The sequence below is a fragment of the Galleria mellonella genome, unplaced genomic scaffold (assembly GCF_026898425.1).
Source record: "Galleria mellonella isolate WM207_F2 unplaced genomic scaffold, CSIRO_AGI_GalMel_v1 utg213, whole genome shotgun sequence".
Lineage (NCBI taxonomy): Eukaryota > Metazoa > Arthropoda > Insecta > Lepidoptera > Pyralidae > Galleria > Galleria mellonella.
Window position 1 is genome coordinate 4,079,910 of NW_026442039.1, and position 18,721 is coordinate 4,098,630.

At 33.6% G+C, this 18,721-nt stretch overlaps 2 protein-coding genes and 1 long non-coding RNA gene across 3 annotated transcripts in view; 1 reads left to right on the top strand and 2 right to left on the bottom strand.

Moving 5' to 3' along the window:
• The window catches only part of LOC113511713 (uncharacterized), a 68,220-nt gene extending 63,284 nt beyond the window's left edge, over positions 1-4,936 (bottom strand). The window contains exon 1 of the mRNA XM_026895418.3: positions 3,925-4,936. Coding sequence (XP_026751219.1) covers positions 3,925-4,738 — 814 coding nt within the window. The 5' untranslated portion in view covers positions 4,739-4,936. The remainder of the gene's footprint in view (positions 1-3,924) is intronic.
• Positions 4,937-7,080: 2,144 nt separating this feature from the next.
• On the top strand, positions 7,081-16,125 carry LOC113511612 (guanine nucleotide-binding protein-like 3 homolog). The gene is made up of 9 exons (XM_026895269.3): positions 7,081-7,236; positions 8,479-8,768; positions 9,434-9,623; positions 10,063-10,287; positions 11,269-11,452; positions 12,416-12,638; positions 13,240-13,347; positions 14,874-15,041; positions 15,751-16,125. The coding sequence occupies exons 1-9, from the start codon at positions 7,218-7,220 to the stop codon at positions 16,078-16,080; spliced, it is 1,737 nt and encodes a 578-aa protein (XP_026751070.2). The 5' UTR covers positions 7,081-7,217; the 3' UTR covers positions 16,081-16,125.
• Positions 12,098-18,302, bottom strand: LOC116413589 (uncharacterized). The gene is made up of 3 exons (XR_004224181.2): positions 18,124-18,302; positions 12,936-12,995; positions 12,098-12,184 (listed from the first exon to the last, which is right to left on the bottom strand). It is a non-coding gene; the product is annotated as an uncharacterized LOC116413589 (long non-coding RNA).
• Positions 18,303-18,721: the final 419 nt, after the last annotated feature.

Sequence of the window (18,721 nt, forward strand, 5' to 3'; positions counted from 1 at the left end):
CGAACCGGTACGACAACACAACCTTCAAGAAAAAAGTATATTCCTTTTTAAAAGGCCGGCAGCACACCTGCAATGCTGCTGGTGTTGTGGGTGATCATGGGCGGCGATAGTCACTTACCATCAGGTGAGCCGCATGCTCGTTTGCCCCCTGTGTTGTAAAAAACAAATGGCCTTGATTTTACTAATGATAACGACCGAAACCGAGTATTAACAAAATCATTCAGCAACAAAATAGAAATACTCTTTATTCAAATAAACTTCATTTTAAGCACTTTTGTGTTATCTTTTTATAGGATTTCTACTGCCTAATTCGTAAAACAAATTCAGCCAATACTTCCATTAATGCTATTAAAATTTGTTATTTATCTATGCTGTTTTCGCAGAGAATTGATTATGCAAATTACTTATCTACATCTCTACTATTATCATAAAGAAAAAAAGATTTGTTTTTTGCATATTTGTTTGTAATGAATAAATTTAAGAACTACTTAATGGATTTAATAAATTCTTTTACCTATGGAAAGCTATATTAATCATGATAACATAGCATATATATTATTTAAAAAAAAATTAGAGATCATTACGATAATTATACGATAATATAATCCAAAGTAACAAAAATTAATCTATTAAAGAGAATATAAAATACTAATTTATTTTTCTATCTATCTACCCGAACGAAGTCAGCGCAGGTCGCTAGTATCTACTAAAGAGGAAATCTTTCGTTTAAGATGGTTTTTTAACTCCGATTTTTATGTGATAAGGCTTTCGACGCATAATCGTAACTATGAAATTGTGATAGGTACCTACTCAAGTGAATTCAAGTGTCACTGCACAATACTCACCTATGTTGTTAGACAATATGTTTATCAATATTTGCAATGATAGGTGATGAATAAATAAGGAAACGGACAAAACAATATCTATGAATAATACATACGTACTTATTGAAGAGAGGAAATAGGAAAATTGCAATAAGAAGGTGTGGATTTATTTAATTTGTACTTATCATTCGGGAGTAAAAATTATAGGTAAGTGCTTTTTATTTTTTTTAACAAATTCAAAATAGAAAAAAGTTAAAAAATATCAGTGACTTCAATAATGATAAATGTATGGGATCAACATAGAAAAAAAAACTTGTCTATGGAAAGAATTATTATAAACAAAAAAATTTTACCTTTTATTATTGTTTAATACCATAAAGCTGGCAAACAAGCATACAGCCCGTCTGATGGTACAGTGACTGTAGCCTACAAACGCCTGCAACATCAGGGATGTGTGCACGTTGCCGAGCCTGAAAAAACCTTAATATACCCTTTTTGAAGAACCCCATATTGAAGTAATTTAAAAAATTAAAGAAAGAGAATATTCCCGTAATGAGATGAACAATCAAAATATTTTACTCTATACAATGTAACAGATTGCGATCAATGTCAACTCTGAGCGACTGAATCCACAAATGAATAGGGATGTTATGCACTGATGCTTAGAATTGCTTTTATATAAATCGCATTGTAGGTACCAGTAAATCAATTTAAAACTCGTTTGTCATTTCCACTGCTCTAAACATAGAGTTGGTCAAACGTTACCTACATGAGTCAGAAAGACGTATTATTATAGGACACACACGCTGTTTATTTCGCACAATAGGTAGGTACAAACGCACTTAATGAAACGATAATAAAATTAGAAAACTTGAAGCAGGTTTGTAATCAATATTATTATATAATTAGATAAAGGTTAGTTTATAAATTAGGTAAATATTTATTTTCTAAAAATAGTGGTTTAAGTAATTAGCGTGAAAAATACTCCACACGACATATAAAATATGTTAAGGTTTTTAACCTAAAAATAATATAATTATGTATTATGTATAACATATTTACCTAATTGAAAAAAAAGTATTAAGTCAGTAATTAATAAAACTTTAGCAAGTTAGTGGTTACTAGACATGTATTCATATATTCTTCAAATTATGTACGAATCTGACAATGCTGATAAAAAGCTAATACTCTCTCTAACTGTAGTATTACTTGTAACAGCGCAATATTTCTCCTTCATATCGAAGACTGCTACAATTAAAAAACACGTTACGTAATAAAAATTATATTCTTACGGCTTTTAAAAATTTAAATTGAGAAAGCGTAAAAGGAATTTAAGGTAACCAACTGGCCGCCAACTTATTGTTACGTGTGTTAAAACGAGTTCCTTTGTTGATAAGACCTAAGAATTAACTAGTACAGAACGGGAGGCGGCGTGTCGTTGACTCCCGTTTGTAAGGGTTCAGATCCAATGCAGAATGATGGATAAATATCAATGGATTTGAATGTTAAATCTGCGATTACTATTTTAGTTCGTAATACATAAATGTCAAAGAATCTCTCTCCACACCTTTGATCCTAATATTCTTATCTTCTAAATAATCCCTAGTAATAACATTATCAAAAGGAGTTTGTTTGTTGATACATTTTCCTCTTAAACTTTATAACAATTGCAATGAAAGTTTTCCTTATCCTTTTTCCATACTTGGATTGGAAAATGTTGACACAAACATACACTATATGGCGAACGTTGCATATTTATATAAAGATATTAAGTATGGGTATGAAATCGTAGTACTTATAACTAAGGTAGTAAAAGTTGAAGATTCTTTCGACATAAATTTATTACAGTAATTACACTGAGATTTTTTTTTATGTAAATTTTTATTAATTTTGTGAAACTTAATAAACAATAAATGCAGAAATTTTTGAAGTACTTATAAAAATATTAATATGAACTAAAAACACGAAATCTAGAGATGTGAAACTACACAACTTTCCTCGGGAAACACAGTCGAATTATGAAAATAATTTACACCTTTCATACAAAATACGCGAAAAATGATATATCATTTTCATATCGACTAGGTATTTTCTTTTAGAAAAATTGTTCAATTTCATGAATATCTGGATGTTATCACAGGGTTATATTTTTTGTTATCAAACTAGCATTTAATGTTACGGCTACGACTTTTAAATTAATATTACTTGTAATTCGGAGTAGCCGATTTTTATTGCTTCTAAGAAATGGGCAGATAAGTAACTATAACTATTAAATTGCGTTCGACTAACAACAAAACTGACTCCAATTGTGACAAAACCAGTTATTTTGATTTAAAAACTAAACTCCTGAACCGATTATGATAAAATTTGTATGGGATCAATATTTAAACAGATCCTTTCATATGAAAAAATAAATTTCCAAATCGGTTTAAAACTGACGGATTTAGAGGTAACAAACAAAAAATTAAGGTTACTTCAATTCTTTGCTGCTGTTTTATTGTGTGATTTGAGAGAAAATTATAGGTGGAATCAATGAAGTAAGTAAGTATGCATGTATTACTAAGAAAGCATATTGGGGTAATAACAGTGTTTATTATATGTATTACGTGTCAATAACAATGTTAATAAGAAACTTATTATTATTATTGGAAGTGTAGAAAAATTTTTTTAGAGCGCCTTCCCATTCCTACGTACTGAATTTCTTCTTTGTTTAATTCAGGTTAAGAACATATAGTAATTATTAATTTATCAACCTATTAAATTTCCAATACTTTCATAAATAGATACGTTTCATAATCAGCACCTGTAGATATACACAAACTGTCCGTAAAATCTTTTGTGGCGCCTGATAATAGGTAGGCACTTATTGTACATTTTCCTGCTGCGGCGTTATCTAATGATGATTTGTGTTGCAATCACGATAATTACATATAGTATCTTATGGATCAGGGTCGTTCGCGATAAGTCACTACCATTTTCGTCCATATTCCTACTAGCTAAAAATTACACTCTTTATACTCGTATAAGTGTATTCTTGACGATATTCTGCTGAATATGTTATCAAATTTTCTAAACTATGACGTTATATGTATAAACTTACCATTAAACGTGTCGTGTGCAGTCGGTACATAGTCTTCTCGAAATGTATCTTGAGCGTATGCAGCTATCAGTGAGCTTTTCCCCACTGCCCCATCACCCACTAACACACACTTTATCTTCCCCTTTTTTCCACATTTCACCTTCCTTCTATCTCTTATTTGAAACATCCTATTCAGTGTACTCCTGCTTTTCTTATCTCGTACTGTCCACTCGTTCACTCTATCACAACAATTTAAATCTTCAGACACATCATCTCTAACAACAGGACGGCCATTCGCCTCTGCCACCTCTGAATAATCGTAGTCGTCATCATCCCGTCGAGAAATCGGGAACTGGCTCGGACTATGCACACCGAAAACAAAGGGGCCGTCTCTCTCTGGTAGACGGTTAGAAAACCCGTTTGCTGGCGTCGGTGGCTTCACATAATGCACTGTGGGAGCTCGATACTGGCTTGACAGATAATCCGCTGAAGCGTGAGGGTCGAACTTAAATACGAGTTCTGCTTCCCTGCGGTCTAAGCTTAGCTCGGGAGGCGTAACTTTGTCTTGAAAGTAGCCAACTTTCTCGCGAGCTCGCGCCTCCTGCAATCGCTTCTCGAGTTCGACATTCGAAGGTTTCCAGTAATTCGGTCGGTATTCGTAGGGATAGTCGGCGGGTAGGTTTCGAGATGCAGGCAACAGCCGCTGTGGACCAGTGTCGCGGGGAGGCACGCGTGGAGGGACTACAAGAGGCTTTTGCGCGTCCACCAACAACGGCCGGCGTGCCGACAGGTTCGTGTTCCTGTTGAACATAATTCCTTCCAAGCTTGGAGACATTTGCACTGTCACAAACTGCCGTTGATAAGAAATTTACAAGAACTTTTTATGTTCACGTACATCACTCGGCACCGCAATAGTTACGTCGCGGGAAAGTCGCGTATGGCTATTCGAAACGAGCACAGCCGCTTGTATTATCAACGCGGTATACAGAGCGCGACTGACTGGACTGAACGAGCGAGACTCCACTGTGTGCGCTGCAGTGCGACGGCCGGGCCGATAGCGGCGCTCCCCGCGCCGGTGAAATGACCTGTTGCTTCTGTTACCTGTGCAGGTACAAACGACCGTTTTGCGAGTCGAACGCAGCTGCTGCCGCGAACAAAGCGTCATATGGCAACGGCAGCCAGCCGCTTCGTCGAGTCCCCTAAGGGAGCTCATTCACGAAAACGTTCTGCCGACCATGAATGAATGGCGACGTGATTTGTTTAATAAGTGCCCATGTTCACTGTTTACCTATTAACGGATATATATATATAACGGAGTACAAAGAGTTCCCTTTACACTACGTTGTCGCTGTATTTGCGACATTAAAATGCTAACATTAAATCCACTGTCGCGACTCCGACGACACAGATGTTTTACTGACTCGGCGCCCTTAACACTTAGGCTAGTATAGTATTATATTATCTGTGACTTAAGAAGCGAAATCGTCTGTGTTTATTATATGTTTATTATGTTTACATTATAATAAGTGCTTGGTTCAGGTGGTTACGCTTAAGCAGCAGTGGTAGCGCTGGATTCATTACAATTTTTTTTTTCAAAAAACAGGATTTGTAAGAGGTGAACAACAAAATGTGGAAAAGCCAAAAATTGTTGTTAACTACACGGCTGCAATGGGTGGTGTTGATCGTGCGGAAGAAAATCTCTTAAGTGGTAGAGGAAAATGTTCTTTTGGGGAATGGAGATATCTGCCATTAATGCATACATTTTATATAAAAGTGTAAAAAAAGCAAGAACGAAAAACCACCGCCCCTTTTGCAGTTCGTCAAGAGATTAGTTCCGCAAAGATCGATCAAGACCTTCCACTTCAACACATGAAACAAGACTGGACAAAAGACTGCACATAATGGGAAAAGGCAAGAAAAGAGATTGTGTTGTGTGTGTGTGTTTTTTTTTTATTCAACTTAGAATGGCAAACAAGCTGACGGCCCACCTGATGGAAAGTGGTAACCATCGCCTATAGACATAAGCAGTATCATGGACATGACAGAGTATACTGTTTCGCCCGAGATACCCCCCATGCGTTGCCATTCCTGAGGACTCAGGTGTTATTCCTCTGAACCCTGCAAAAAAATCATTAAAAATTAACCGCGAAGGTTTCTAGAGAAAATCATGTTGAAGTTAACCTAATAAAATAGGTATATTGCTTACCAACAGACAGGAGAAGAGCTAGAAGGTAACAATAAAAACGATTGAGAAAACTAAAAATAAATGAAAAATACACTAATACTACTCAATAAGTAATCACTATGAAATCGGCGCTACTCATTTATTGACGAATTTGTCACCACCGAGAAGCCTCATATAAGAAATATATATGTATAGTATTGTATAACCATTTATATTCTGCCTTATTACAATATATATAATATAATATATCGATATGAATAAGTACCCATCTGATTATTTTATAATGTAGTTTTCAAATTCAATGAACAGTTTTTTTTTCGAAGAATTTTGAGATGACGTGGCCTTCATGCAAACTTTTTTTATGAAACAAACAGGAAACGGGACAAATTATTAAAAAGGAACCTAAGAACAAAATGAACGGATAGTTAGCTTTTAGTTTGTGTCAAATTGGATAACTACGACTAAGACCAAAAATTTTAATCTAAAAACCAATGATAACAAAATGTTAACATAATATTACGTAAAACTATTGCTTTAAGATCACTAGGAAAGATAAATACATTTTCCTTAAGGAACAGCGCCATTAGCGATCTAGCAGCAATAGATAAAACTAATTCATAATAGTTAAATAAAATTAATCTAAATCGCTCGTTAGATATATTAGCTTTCTAATCATTTTTAGAGATGGATTTAGCATAGTACAAGTAGTCTGAATATTATACGCTTTTAATAATACAAACTACAACTAAAATATAAAATAAATATTATAAGTAATTAACACGATAACTAATTGTTCTGTGTCATAGATTAAGGATAGTGTCCTGCAGAAAATACATAAGTAGAGTAGTAAAAAAAATTATAATGTCAAATCAAATCTGTCAGTAACATAAATGTCGGCTATTCCAGACAAATTATCTTTTTGAAGACTAGGCAGCATGGTCTCCGACCTTAGCCTGTTCCAAACGGAACAAACGTACTAAAAAAAAAAAAAAAATGTCGGCTGTCAAACTTTGAATCTGTCAAAGAAATGTGATTTTGTTCTTTATGGTGTGTTAATTTAATTTAATTTTAAATAATAATCATTATAACACTTTCAAGTGCCTAACAGTGATTTAAAATAAAGAGAAATATGGCTAAATTTAAATTGAGTAAGTATCTTCTAATTGTATTCTTCCATTATCTATTATTAGAAATATAAATATAACCAATGTGCTCAGTAATAAGAAAACAATTAGGTTAAAGCAAAAACTACAAACATAATTTATCTATTTAATTTACTTTGAATTACACTTTATGTGTAATTAACTAGAAAACATTTAGGCTACCCATAGGTCTATATAGATTTTGAACAAGTCTATATATTTTTCAGGTTAAGTTGACAGTTTTTTTTTTATTTCTATACTGTAATTATTTAATTATCAGTGTTTTAAAACTACTTTTCTTTGTACGTAATCATAAGGCATAATTAATTGTGAATAACAATTTTAAGCAGAATTTATTCCATTTATTTACACTGCATAACACAGGTCTGACAGGTTTTTTTGAGTGTCTATAACTATATTTTTCCATGTGTAAAACACATGTAAATTGTTTTTAATTTTTGTTACATATGCTTAAGTTGTTGTGAGAATAGACTGGGTGTAAGGGACAGGTTGGCAAAAACTGAAATAGTCCATTATTCTGAACTAAAAACCAATGGAGATACTTTCCAGAAAAATTCAATTTTTTTTTTTCATTCAAAATCATGTTATCATAATGGAAATAATAATATTTTACAGTAAAATACTTTGAAATACCAAACAACAGCAATGTAATGTAATACACATGTTAAAATCCTACCATGATGCATAGAATCAGCTGTATGAACACTACAAGAACACGAAACTACCTATGAAGAAAGGCTATTGATGTGCTATACATACAAATCATGCATTGTGTGGATTGTAAAATTTCAAATACATTGTGTAATGACAAAACTTAGAATCATTAACTATATGGTAGTTGGGCATTTCTGGTAGGACAATAATCTACCATCTGATTCCGACTATTCATCTGAATTAGTTGTTTTCCTTTTGGCCAACCTGTCCCTTATACCCTGTACAAAAAAAATTATTTAAGTAACCCTTATGAATATTTATTATCATAATAATAGAAATATATAAATATTTGGTGGTTTGTAATTTTAGGAATTTTCTCATTTTCCTAATTAACTGTATATACCATGGATATATATAACAGCTAATAAAATATAAAAAGTACATTCAAGTAAATTTAAAATACATGTTCAAATATACTAGTTTTAGTTACTGATGATATATTCCATTTTTTTTTATTAATTATTTTAGACTTTTTTTGTATTTTTTGCTAATTATAAAATTTTAAATACATAGAGAAACCATCAAAAAGACAGCCAGCAAGGCTCCGTTACAAAATAGAAAAAAAGGTGAGGGAGCACAATCGTAAATTAAAGAAGGAGGCAAAGAAAAATCCAAAATCAAAGAAACCCAAGCCTGTACAGATTCCAAACATATGCCCTTTTAAAGAGGACATATTGAAAGAGGTTGAGGCCATGAAAAAGCATAAAGAAGAAGAGAGACAAAAAAGAAAGGAATTGGCGAAATTAGAAAAGCAAAAGAAGTTAGAAGAAAAGAAAAACAGTAATATCAGCATGGATACATTGGTATAGTATTTGTTCTTATACAAAATATAATATGTTCTTTACAAATTTTACATTAAAGATTTAATTCTAGTTGTATAACTTTATATTTATTTCAATTAGGATATAACCTACTACTGACAAAAACCCCTAATAGGGGGAGATTCATGTTTGGCAGAGGACCTTGTATATCAAATTTCACTCAAATCTCTTAAGTAGTTTTTGCATGCAAAAGTAACGTTTATTCATCCATCATTTCTCACAAACTTTCACATTTATAATATTAATAAATATTGAACATTAGATAGACCATATGCTTGATTGCCACAATAAATATTGTATAAGTATGATCAAGTAATAATTAAAAACACCCTACTTTTTTAAATTCCCTAAACTGATAAAATAATAAAGACAAGAAGTTTATAGATTGAGTTTTATTTTATTAAATTTACTAAGGTAGCTAGAAAGGTTGTAAGAGATTGTCCTAGCGATAAGACCACCTATTGTAACTTTGTTTTGGTCTATACTTTATCCTACTGTATTTTAATTGAATTTTCTAATTATAATAGTTTATTATATATATCTGATTGTCACAAAAACAATAGATAAATTATTATTATGCAGGTAAAGATGCGGAATACAGTTATTATACAAAATAATTTGATATTTTTTTTTCCTTTTATATTCAGGTAGCAAATGCTGAAGCGAGAGGCAAAGTTCATGATGCTTTTAAAGCTAATGATAACGAAACTGATCAAGTTGAATTTGGCAAAGATAGAAGACAAGAGAACTCACTCAAAACATATTACAGGGAGTTCAAAAAAGTAATATCAGAGGCTGAAGTCATTCTAGAAGTAGTAGATGCGAGAGACCCTCTGGGTAGGTATTAATAATAAATATCACTGAATATACATAAAACAGCATCATATAAGACTATGGGACTAAGGAAACTTAATAGTTGAGAAATGACCAGCAGCATTCCTCTTAAAACATCACCAAAGCATAACTGCAATTGCCAATTTTCCTGCCAAGTGTGGCAATTACTGGCAAAACCTTTCTTTGAGGGAGACCTATGTTCAGCAGTGGACAGTTAACGGCTGCTATAGTATGCTATGGAATACATTTACATGTTTTTGTTGTTCATGAAGGAGGACAGTTATTTTTAAAAGAAACAATCATGAATTTGGAAATTACAGAGCTCTGAGCTGAAATTCGATCTCGGGACCCCTGGATAGTAAAGCCTAGCCTGATAATGTTATATTTCTTATTTGAGTTAGTTTAATTATTAGCACTTCATGTTTTATATATTGTTGAATAGGTACAAGGTGTGCTCAAGTGGAGGAAGCAGTAAGAGAATCGGGCAAGAGACTTGTCCTAGTACTAAACAAGTCTGATTTAGTGCCGCGCAACAATCTAACGGCTTGGCTTACATACCTACGCAGATCTGCGCCAGCTGTGCCGTTCAAGGCATCCACACAAGATCAGCAACACAATTTGGGAAGGAAAAAAATGAAACATATAGTCAAAGAGAAAGAAATGAAAGGTATAGTTTAATATAGATAATAAATAATTTTTCCTTTTCATTTATTTAAAAAATAATATTTAACCATCCTATAAACATAAACAGCGAAATGAAAACCCTGACTGGTTTTACATATGTAAACTGTCAGTTATAAACTGATTTGGAAATTCGAATTTGAAATTCTTTTTTTTTTTATCTCAAATGATATAAATATATACTTACAAATTGGTCCCATTAAAATTATATCATAATCGGTTGACAAAATATTAAAAATGCATTTTTTACCAAAAAAGAAATAACAGATTTAGAGCAGAACAATAATATCACTTATATCAGAACATAGTTTAGTTTTTAAATCAAAATATCTGTTTATTCCACAATTTAAATTTGTTATTTTTTTATTGAAAACAATTTTAAATTATTATTCAAGTAAACTTAACTACAAGTGCTTTTTGAACAGTATTTATGATTCTACTGCCCATTCAAACATTGCTAAGTAGGCATGGGCATATTGATGCTGTACCATCAAAATGTCTTCTGTTACTGGTACAGTACTGTCCTGTTCCTGTCTTTAGTCAACAGTTCACTTTCCATTAAAGGGCTTGTTTTTTATAATGGAAGCTAATGTTATGATATTCCCACCTGTGTTAACGGTATATCCTAACGAGGCACCAGTGAGGGATGATATGTGAGGATGTTTGTATTAGCACAGAATTTATCATTGATTCCTACACTAGGCTGAGCCTGTCCTGTAGGAAACAGAAGAAAAGGCAGATCAGTTAGCCCATCGTGATGAATACACCTGGATTTCAGCACTATAGTTTCTAAGGGGGATCATGTGGAGGTCGATCTGCCAGGGCACATTGCTAGTAATGTCCACATTACTAATAATCCCCCTTCCCCCTTCGTCGTCGGCTTGTTGTCATTTGAAGCTGTATAAATGAATAGTTTTATTATAATAAAAATAACATCATTATTTATCGTAATATAATTTATTTTCAGGTTCAGCTTGTGTAGGGGCTGAGCTTTTAATGAGTTTACTGGGTAACTACTGTCGCAATAAGGGGATCAAGACATCGATCACAGTTGGAGTAGTGGGTCTACCCAATGTCGGCAAGAGTTCCATCATCAACAGTCTGAACAGGTCCAAGGCTTGCAACGTTGGCAGTACTCCTGGCGTTACCAAGTAAGGTATTTTTGTAACTTATATGTCAGTACCAAAGATTAATTACTAATCTATTAATAATAAATTAATAAATTTATTCTTCTATATGAATATTATAAAGAGAAAAGATTTGATTGTTTGCTATGGATAAATTCAAAAACTACTCCACTGATTTTTAAAATTCTTTCACCCATAGAAAGTTACATTATCATCTAGTAACATATGTTATATATTATTTTTGAAAACTATCTATCCATGGAAAGCCAGGCCAGATCACTAGTAATTGATAAACTCTAAATATATATTAATCAATTTTTAAAATTTAATCACTTTGATAAAGTTAAATATCAATGAGTAACATGAGCTGTAATTTATTCTTAAAAAAATTAGATGTCTACCTACCCTTGTTAAGCCAGGGCGGGTTGCTAATTAACTGTATTCTGTTTTTTAATATGTATTTTATTTCTGTAAATTAAAGTTTCTTTCTTTCTTTCTTTCTATTCATTTATATATTCAGTACAAGTAAGATTTTGAACAACTTATCTATGAGTGCATACAGCTCATTCTCACCCATTTCTATAACAAAACAGTTGCTTGTATTATGTACTTGAATAGTTCAAAAAGTTACATATAACAGTGAAATTACTTAATACTGTACCTTCAGAACATCTTATTATCACAATCACAAAAGAGTGTAACGCACTGGTCATCCTTCTAAATTTGTAAGTACTCATCAGATGTTGTGTTCTTTTACTATAAATAGGACCATAAGTTTAAGTGTCATAAGTTTGGTTGCCAACCATATTACACAAAATAAATAAACTCACTTCATGCCCCTCAAATTAGTTTGGTTTGTTAAAGGTATTTTTGATACAAATGGGTTTGTCGAAAATATAAACTGACGTAAAATTTTAACTCACAATAATAGGAGTCCAAGTCACTATGTTCCTATATTATCAAATAATAATTTAATAATATTTACAGACAAATGCAGACGGTCCAATTAGACTCAAAGATCAAAATCTTGGACAGCCCTGGTATTGTGTTTCACTCAGGGTCGGAGGGTGATGCTTCTGTGGCCCTCAAGAATGCAATCCGTGTGGGCAGCCTTAAGGACCCAGTCACACCTGCCACTGCAATACTGCAGCGGGCCAACAAACAGACACTCATTGATCTGTATAGTGTACCGGACTTCAATAAACCACAGGTAATTAATTATTTTTTCTATTTTTAGGGTCCATATCTCCAAAGGAGAAACGGATCTCTTATAGGATCACTGCGTTGTTCATCCATCCGTCCGTCTGTCTGTCAAGACCATTTTCTTAGGAACGCGTTGAGGTATCAAGTTGGAATTAATATTATATACTCAGGACTGCAATCTTTTAAAGCAGTGAAAAAATTAAGCTTCTAAATCGATGCAATCAAAAGATACGGCCGTTTATGTTTCATTTATATCACATATTTTGACATTCGCAAAGGGATTTAAAACCTATAGGGTACTTACCGTTGAACTATAATCATGACATTTGGCAAGAAGCAATGTCATGCAACACAAGGAAAAAATCTGAAATCATAAATTTGTAGTTATTTCACAAAAAAAAATATCAACTTGATGATTTTGTACGGAACCCTTGTTGCGCGAGTCCGACTCGCACTTTATTTTACCAGCTTTTATTAAATAACCTCTAAAATGTGAGTCTCTACATCCTAAAGTTGTCTGAATGTTTCAACTAGATATTTTTACTCCATCATTACATGGAAAATTTCGCTATCAATATCACATTTATTAACATGATCTGTGCTTGCAGGAATTCTTCGCCAGTCTAGCGTCACGTATGGGCAGGTTCAGGAAAGGCGGCGTGCCTGATCAAGACGCAGCTGCTAGGATATTACTCAACGACTGGAACATTGGAAAGGTAACAAATTTTATATATATAATCTATATTATTTTTTGTTTTTCACCTTCTCGACTTATGTCGGCTTAAAAACATACCCCGTGCTGTAACCCACAGGAAAAAAGGTACATATGCCCCAGTTTTTTTTTTTAAGTCCGTTTTCTACCTCGCCTTCTCTTTTGAGTGTATACTGAATTGTGTTTGATGTGTGTGAATTGTGTTGGATGGCTCTGGTGTGTTTGTTGAGTGTTGTGTGTTTTATCTATATTATATTATATATAATATAATATAGATATATAATGTAATATATATTCTCATTTACAGTAGTCAGAATATGTTCTAGTCCAAAAAATTAGGGAACTATGATAGTTACCACAATTATATTATTATAATTATAGAGAGCGTTTATATTTTTGCGTTTTATAGTTTATATTTCTCCACTAAACCTTTATATAAATACAGAAATGAGGTTGTTTTTTTAGCCTAATAAATAAATACTACCCCATAAAATGAGAAATATAAAAATTTCTGGAATCATTTTATACCGTTGAAATGAAAATATTTGGCTTAATTTTCGCTTGGGTATTTTTTTTCTTTTCTAAATTGACTCGGGTCTGGGTTTGTTCTTAAATATGTTTTTTTTTTTATTGTGTCTGGTTTATGCTCATTTTGGAGACTAGGACATTTTTCTAACTAATTTCTTACTATAGTTAGTTTGACCACCAGGTAATTACTCTAATGTATAGCACTTGTTTCAATTTAATGTATATTAGCATTTTTTTTGGTGGATGAAAATGGAATGGTAACCCCGCCTGCACTAACGGTATATGCTAGCGGAGCACCAGTGAATGGTGATCGATGAGAATGAAAACACGCCAGTTAGCCCATCATGATGAATATATCAGGAATGAACCATGATAGTTTCCAGGGAGAACCGCGAGGAGGTCGACCTGGTTGGGTATATTGCTAGCAATGGGATTTTTAGTAATACTAACAATCCTTTTCCCCCAAAATATTCTTTATTAATGTTTACATTGTTAGCTTTATTATCATCATTATATATTCATTGGCATATTTAAATTTATTTCTTGGACTGGGAGAGGAGGGGGAGGGGGGCTGGTCCGTTAAAAAAATCACATTATGTACTTTTAGACATGAATTGGGGTGGGCACGATCCACACGGCCTCTTTATATATATGCCTATGTATGCATTTATTTAAATACACTGTTGGGACTTAACGTGATGGAACAATTTTTGCTGGCTGACAGAACTGTAGTGGTCACGACAGTCCTGTCGTGACCACAACGTAATGCAATCTACGTCGCAACGTCGGCGATAAAGAAGCAGGTATGTAGGTACTATTTACTTTTAAAAGCTTTTACATCACGTTATGTCTCGATAGTGTATTCAAATATGTCGTCATAGTCGTAGAATACTGACGGATCTGACAAAAATTACATATATAGATCCGTCAGTATTCTACGACTATGACGATGTATAAACAACGCGAAAATTTAAAATTAACTGTGTATGCATTGTTCTACAGGTGCGGTATTTCACGGAGCCACCGGAAACTCTCGCCTCGGAGGTTCACGTAGATGCGAAAATCGTCACCGAAATAGCTAAAGAATTCGATATCAACTCGTTCGAGGCGATGGAGACGGAAGCTATGAGCGAGCTAGATGCACATAGGACTGATGGCGAAGCTGTTAAGGTATATTAATTTTATTAATAAAATAATAAATTTGTTGTTTGTATATAGGAGATGTATATATCTTAAGGAGGGACGAAGTACAGAAGAAAAGGTTGTTTTTTTTTTTTTTTAATTTTTGATTACAATTATTTTGTTTAATTCCGCTGCCATTGGTATGTGTGTGAATGCCAACTCTCGAATATCAATAGGAGCGCCCAGTAACTACGTACGAGCACGTCGACGGCACTTATTCGATGTTCCATTACGAAGAACAGAGTTCGCTAAGCTCCCCTATCTCTTGCATTGAAACTACTCAATGATATTTTGAGCCAGTATGTATTTGCCAATTGGATGTATTTGCTTCCAATTTGCTGGAGTTTCGTCGAGTGACCACAGAGTATTTGTGTTCAGACGTTTTTTGTTTGAGTTAAATCTTTTTATATTATTTTTTGTTTAATATTTTTGTGTTATATTCCTTTTTATATGTTATTGTACTCGTGCTTTCCTGGGTGAGCGTATTGGAGTATTGGAAGACTGTAAGGCTCACCCAATGGGATAATATATAATTAAATAAATAAATTATTACTACCAGAAGTTGCACTACCTTCCATATTAGCTATCAATCTAAGCAAATGACAGTCAGCTGTCATTTTGTTTATGCTTGTTTTGCGACACGTGTTTTACCAATGAAGCATCTTCAAGCAAATTATTAGATCTCATTTTCTTTCAGATCACAAGTACTGGTCCTGTTAGTCTACTAGACGAAAATATGCAAGTCGACGAAGATGAATCGAGTTTGCTCCCTAAAGCGCTAAATATAAGGTCGAAATTAGATAAAAGCAATAAATCCAATGAGCGCACTAAAGCTGACCCCGAAATGCTTCTCGAGGGCAACACAAAGCAGAATAAAATAAGGAAAATGCAATTCAAAAAGGACAAAAAGAAGAAAGTGAGGAATGAGAAGAAAGCTGTGGATTTAGCTGGTGTCCTTGAAAATGTTACTCTAACAAATGCACCCAAAAAGGACGACTACGATTTCAAAGAAGCCTTCTCACTTTAATAGTTTTGTAAATGCTGTTAAATAAAGGCATTATTGAAAAAAAAATATATATATATTATTGATTCTCACCTCCTATTTCCAAATGGGATTAGTAAGGATAAAAATTAAGGATTTTTTCAATGTTTAGATTTATCAAATTAAAATTTTACTACTAATAAATTTAACAGTATTTTATGCACGATAAATTATGGATGAATATACGAAGTAGGTAATTTTTTTCAGTATAAAAATGCATTTTATGGGTTTATGATTATCCATGGATTAAGGATTATATTATTAAGTATATATTTATACGCAAATATTCGTCGTATGTGTCCCGGCATAGAATAGGCCACCTCTTCCTTTCCCGTGGGTGTGTCGTATGAGGCGACTAACTTATGGTCGAGGGAAGCAGCGTCCCTCTTAAAACATCTCTAAAAGCCTAATTGCGGTTGCCAAACCGCCTGCCGAGCGCGGCAACTACTGGCAAAATTTCCTTAATGGGAAAGGCTTCTATTCATCAGTGGACACTTAAATAAAAAATATATATATATATAAATGTGTGTCTATGGACATATATTCCTTTTTTGAACTGTCACATTTTAATAATGTAAGGTGAAAGCTCTAAAGCATGACATACTGGTCTGTACGAAATAATATTTATTTATTTATTTGTTTAATTTTGTTTTTAATTATTTATTTTTTAATTATTTGTTTATTGCATCAACATTACAGGATTTATTGAACAATTCTCGATAAGTATAGTGTAATACAAAAGGCGGTCTTATTGCTAAGCAATCTCTTCCAGACAACCATTGGGTAGAAGGAATCAAAGAATAAATAGGTAGTAATAACAATATAAGATAGTCTAATACTACTGTTATTGGGGGGAAAGGGATTGTTAGTAATGGAGATTGAGAATCCCATTGCTAGCAATACACCCAACCAGGTCGACCTCCTCGCGGTTCTCCCTGGAAACTATCATGGTTAATTCCTGATGTATTCATCATGATGGGCTAACTGGCCTGTTTTCATTCTTATCTATCACCCTTCACTGGTGCTCCGCCAGCGTATCCCGTTAGCGAAGGCGGGGTTACCATACCATTTTCACCCATAAAAAAAAACAACATGTCTGGCAAGAAATTTATCAATTACCTACAGGAAGGATGGTTATCCACGTTACGAGCATCATCGTCCAATTAAACACGTTTTTATACCATTGAATATTCATATGCCAATACAAATTCAACGTAAAGCGGTACAAACGGTAGTGAATGCATCTTTTTTTACATTTTTTTTTATACAACTTAGAATGGCAAACAAGCTGACGGCCCACCTGATGGAAAGTGGTAACCGTCGCCTATAGACATGAGCAGTACTATGGCCATAACAGAGTATACTGTTTCGCCCATGATACCCCCCATGCGTTGCCATTCCTGAGGACTCGGGTGTTATTCCTCTGTACCCAGTAAATTCACGCCATATCCGACCCTTCAAACCGAAACACAGCCATGCAAACACAACTGCTTCACGGTTGAAACACGAATGGGACAGAGGTACCCAAGCAATCGACTTTTGTACAGTCTCCCTCTGGAAAAATAAGAAACCGACTGTTCTGAAAAATGGTAACCTTAGTTTAGGCACTACACCTCTAGTGACTACACCATGAGCTTTTTCAAAAAGGGCGTATTAAGGGTCGATAACGCGTGTTTGACATCTCTGATGTTACAGGCTACGGTAAACCCATTTACCGTCAGACGGGCCGTATGCTTGTTTACCATACTGCATTGATTGACTCTAGAATCGAATCCGAGACCCATATATAAAGTTACTTGCTTATCACAGCACCGGCCTCGGAGGTGAGAGTTAAATGAAAGGAAAAACTATACTTTTATTTTTAATTTGACTAAAAACCGCTTACCATCCGGTGGGCCGTGTGCTTGTTTGCCATCTCAGTGGTATAAAAAAGAAAAAAAAAATGGGAACAAAGATAAATTATCTTTAAATTTCAATAAGATCTTCCTATACACCCATTTACAACGTATACATATATAAAAATTATACCTCAACACCTATTGCCCGATAAATGATCAATGCTACTACCGACTGCTGAATGACGTATCGTATTTAAAGTGAAAATTTATGTGGCTCGAACATAAATAGGTATTAAAAATATTTCGTATTTTAACACGTCATTTATATATTAACTTTTTTTAAGCAAAACAGCAACGAAAAATAATGAAATAAACCCACCCAGGTTTATCCACGTAACTATGCTCTGTTTCTTTTCATCTACGTGTTTTAATATCTTGCATCACATTTCATGTCATGTGAAGCCGTGATTGGCGCATAGCGTCTTTTTATAAATAAAAATAAATTTTTTATTCATGATTACGAATAGGACAATGGAATTAATTAAATAACGGAATAAAAAGAATTATGAGAATTGTATAATAAATCATTAATATTGAAAAATAATAATTTGTTTATAACGCTACCGCTATGTTTTTTAAATTTTCGCGCGCCTGATTATTTAATTTTGAGCAGTGTGTTCAATTCCTATTTGTTGTATTTTAGCCAATCACAACCTTCCATCTGTCTGTCGTATTTTCACGTCACACGTCAAATCCATTCGCAGTCCTACTCTTTCACTCTTATGTAA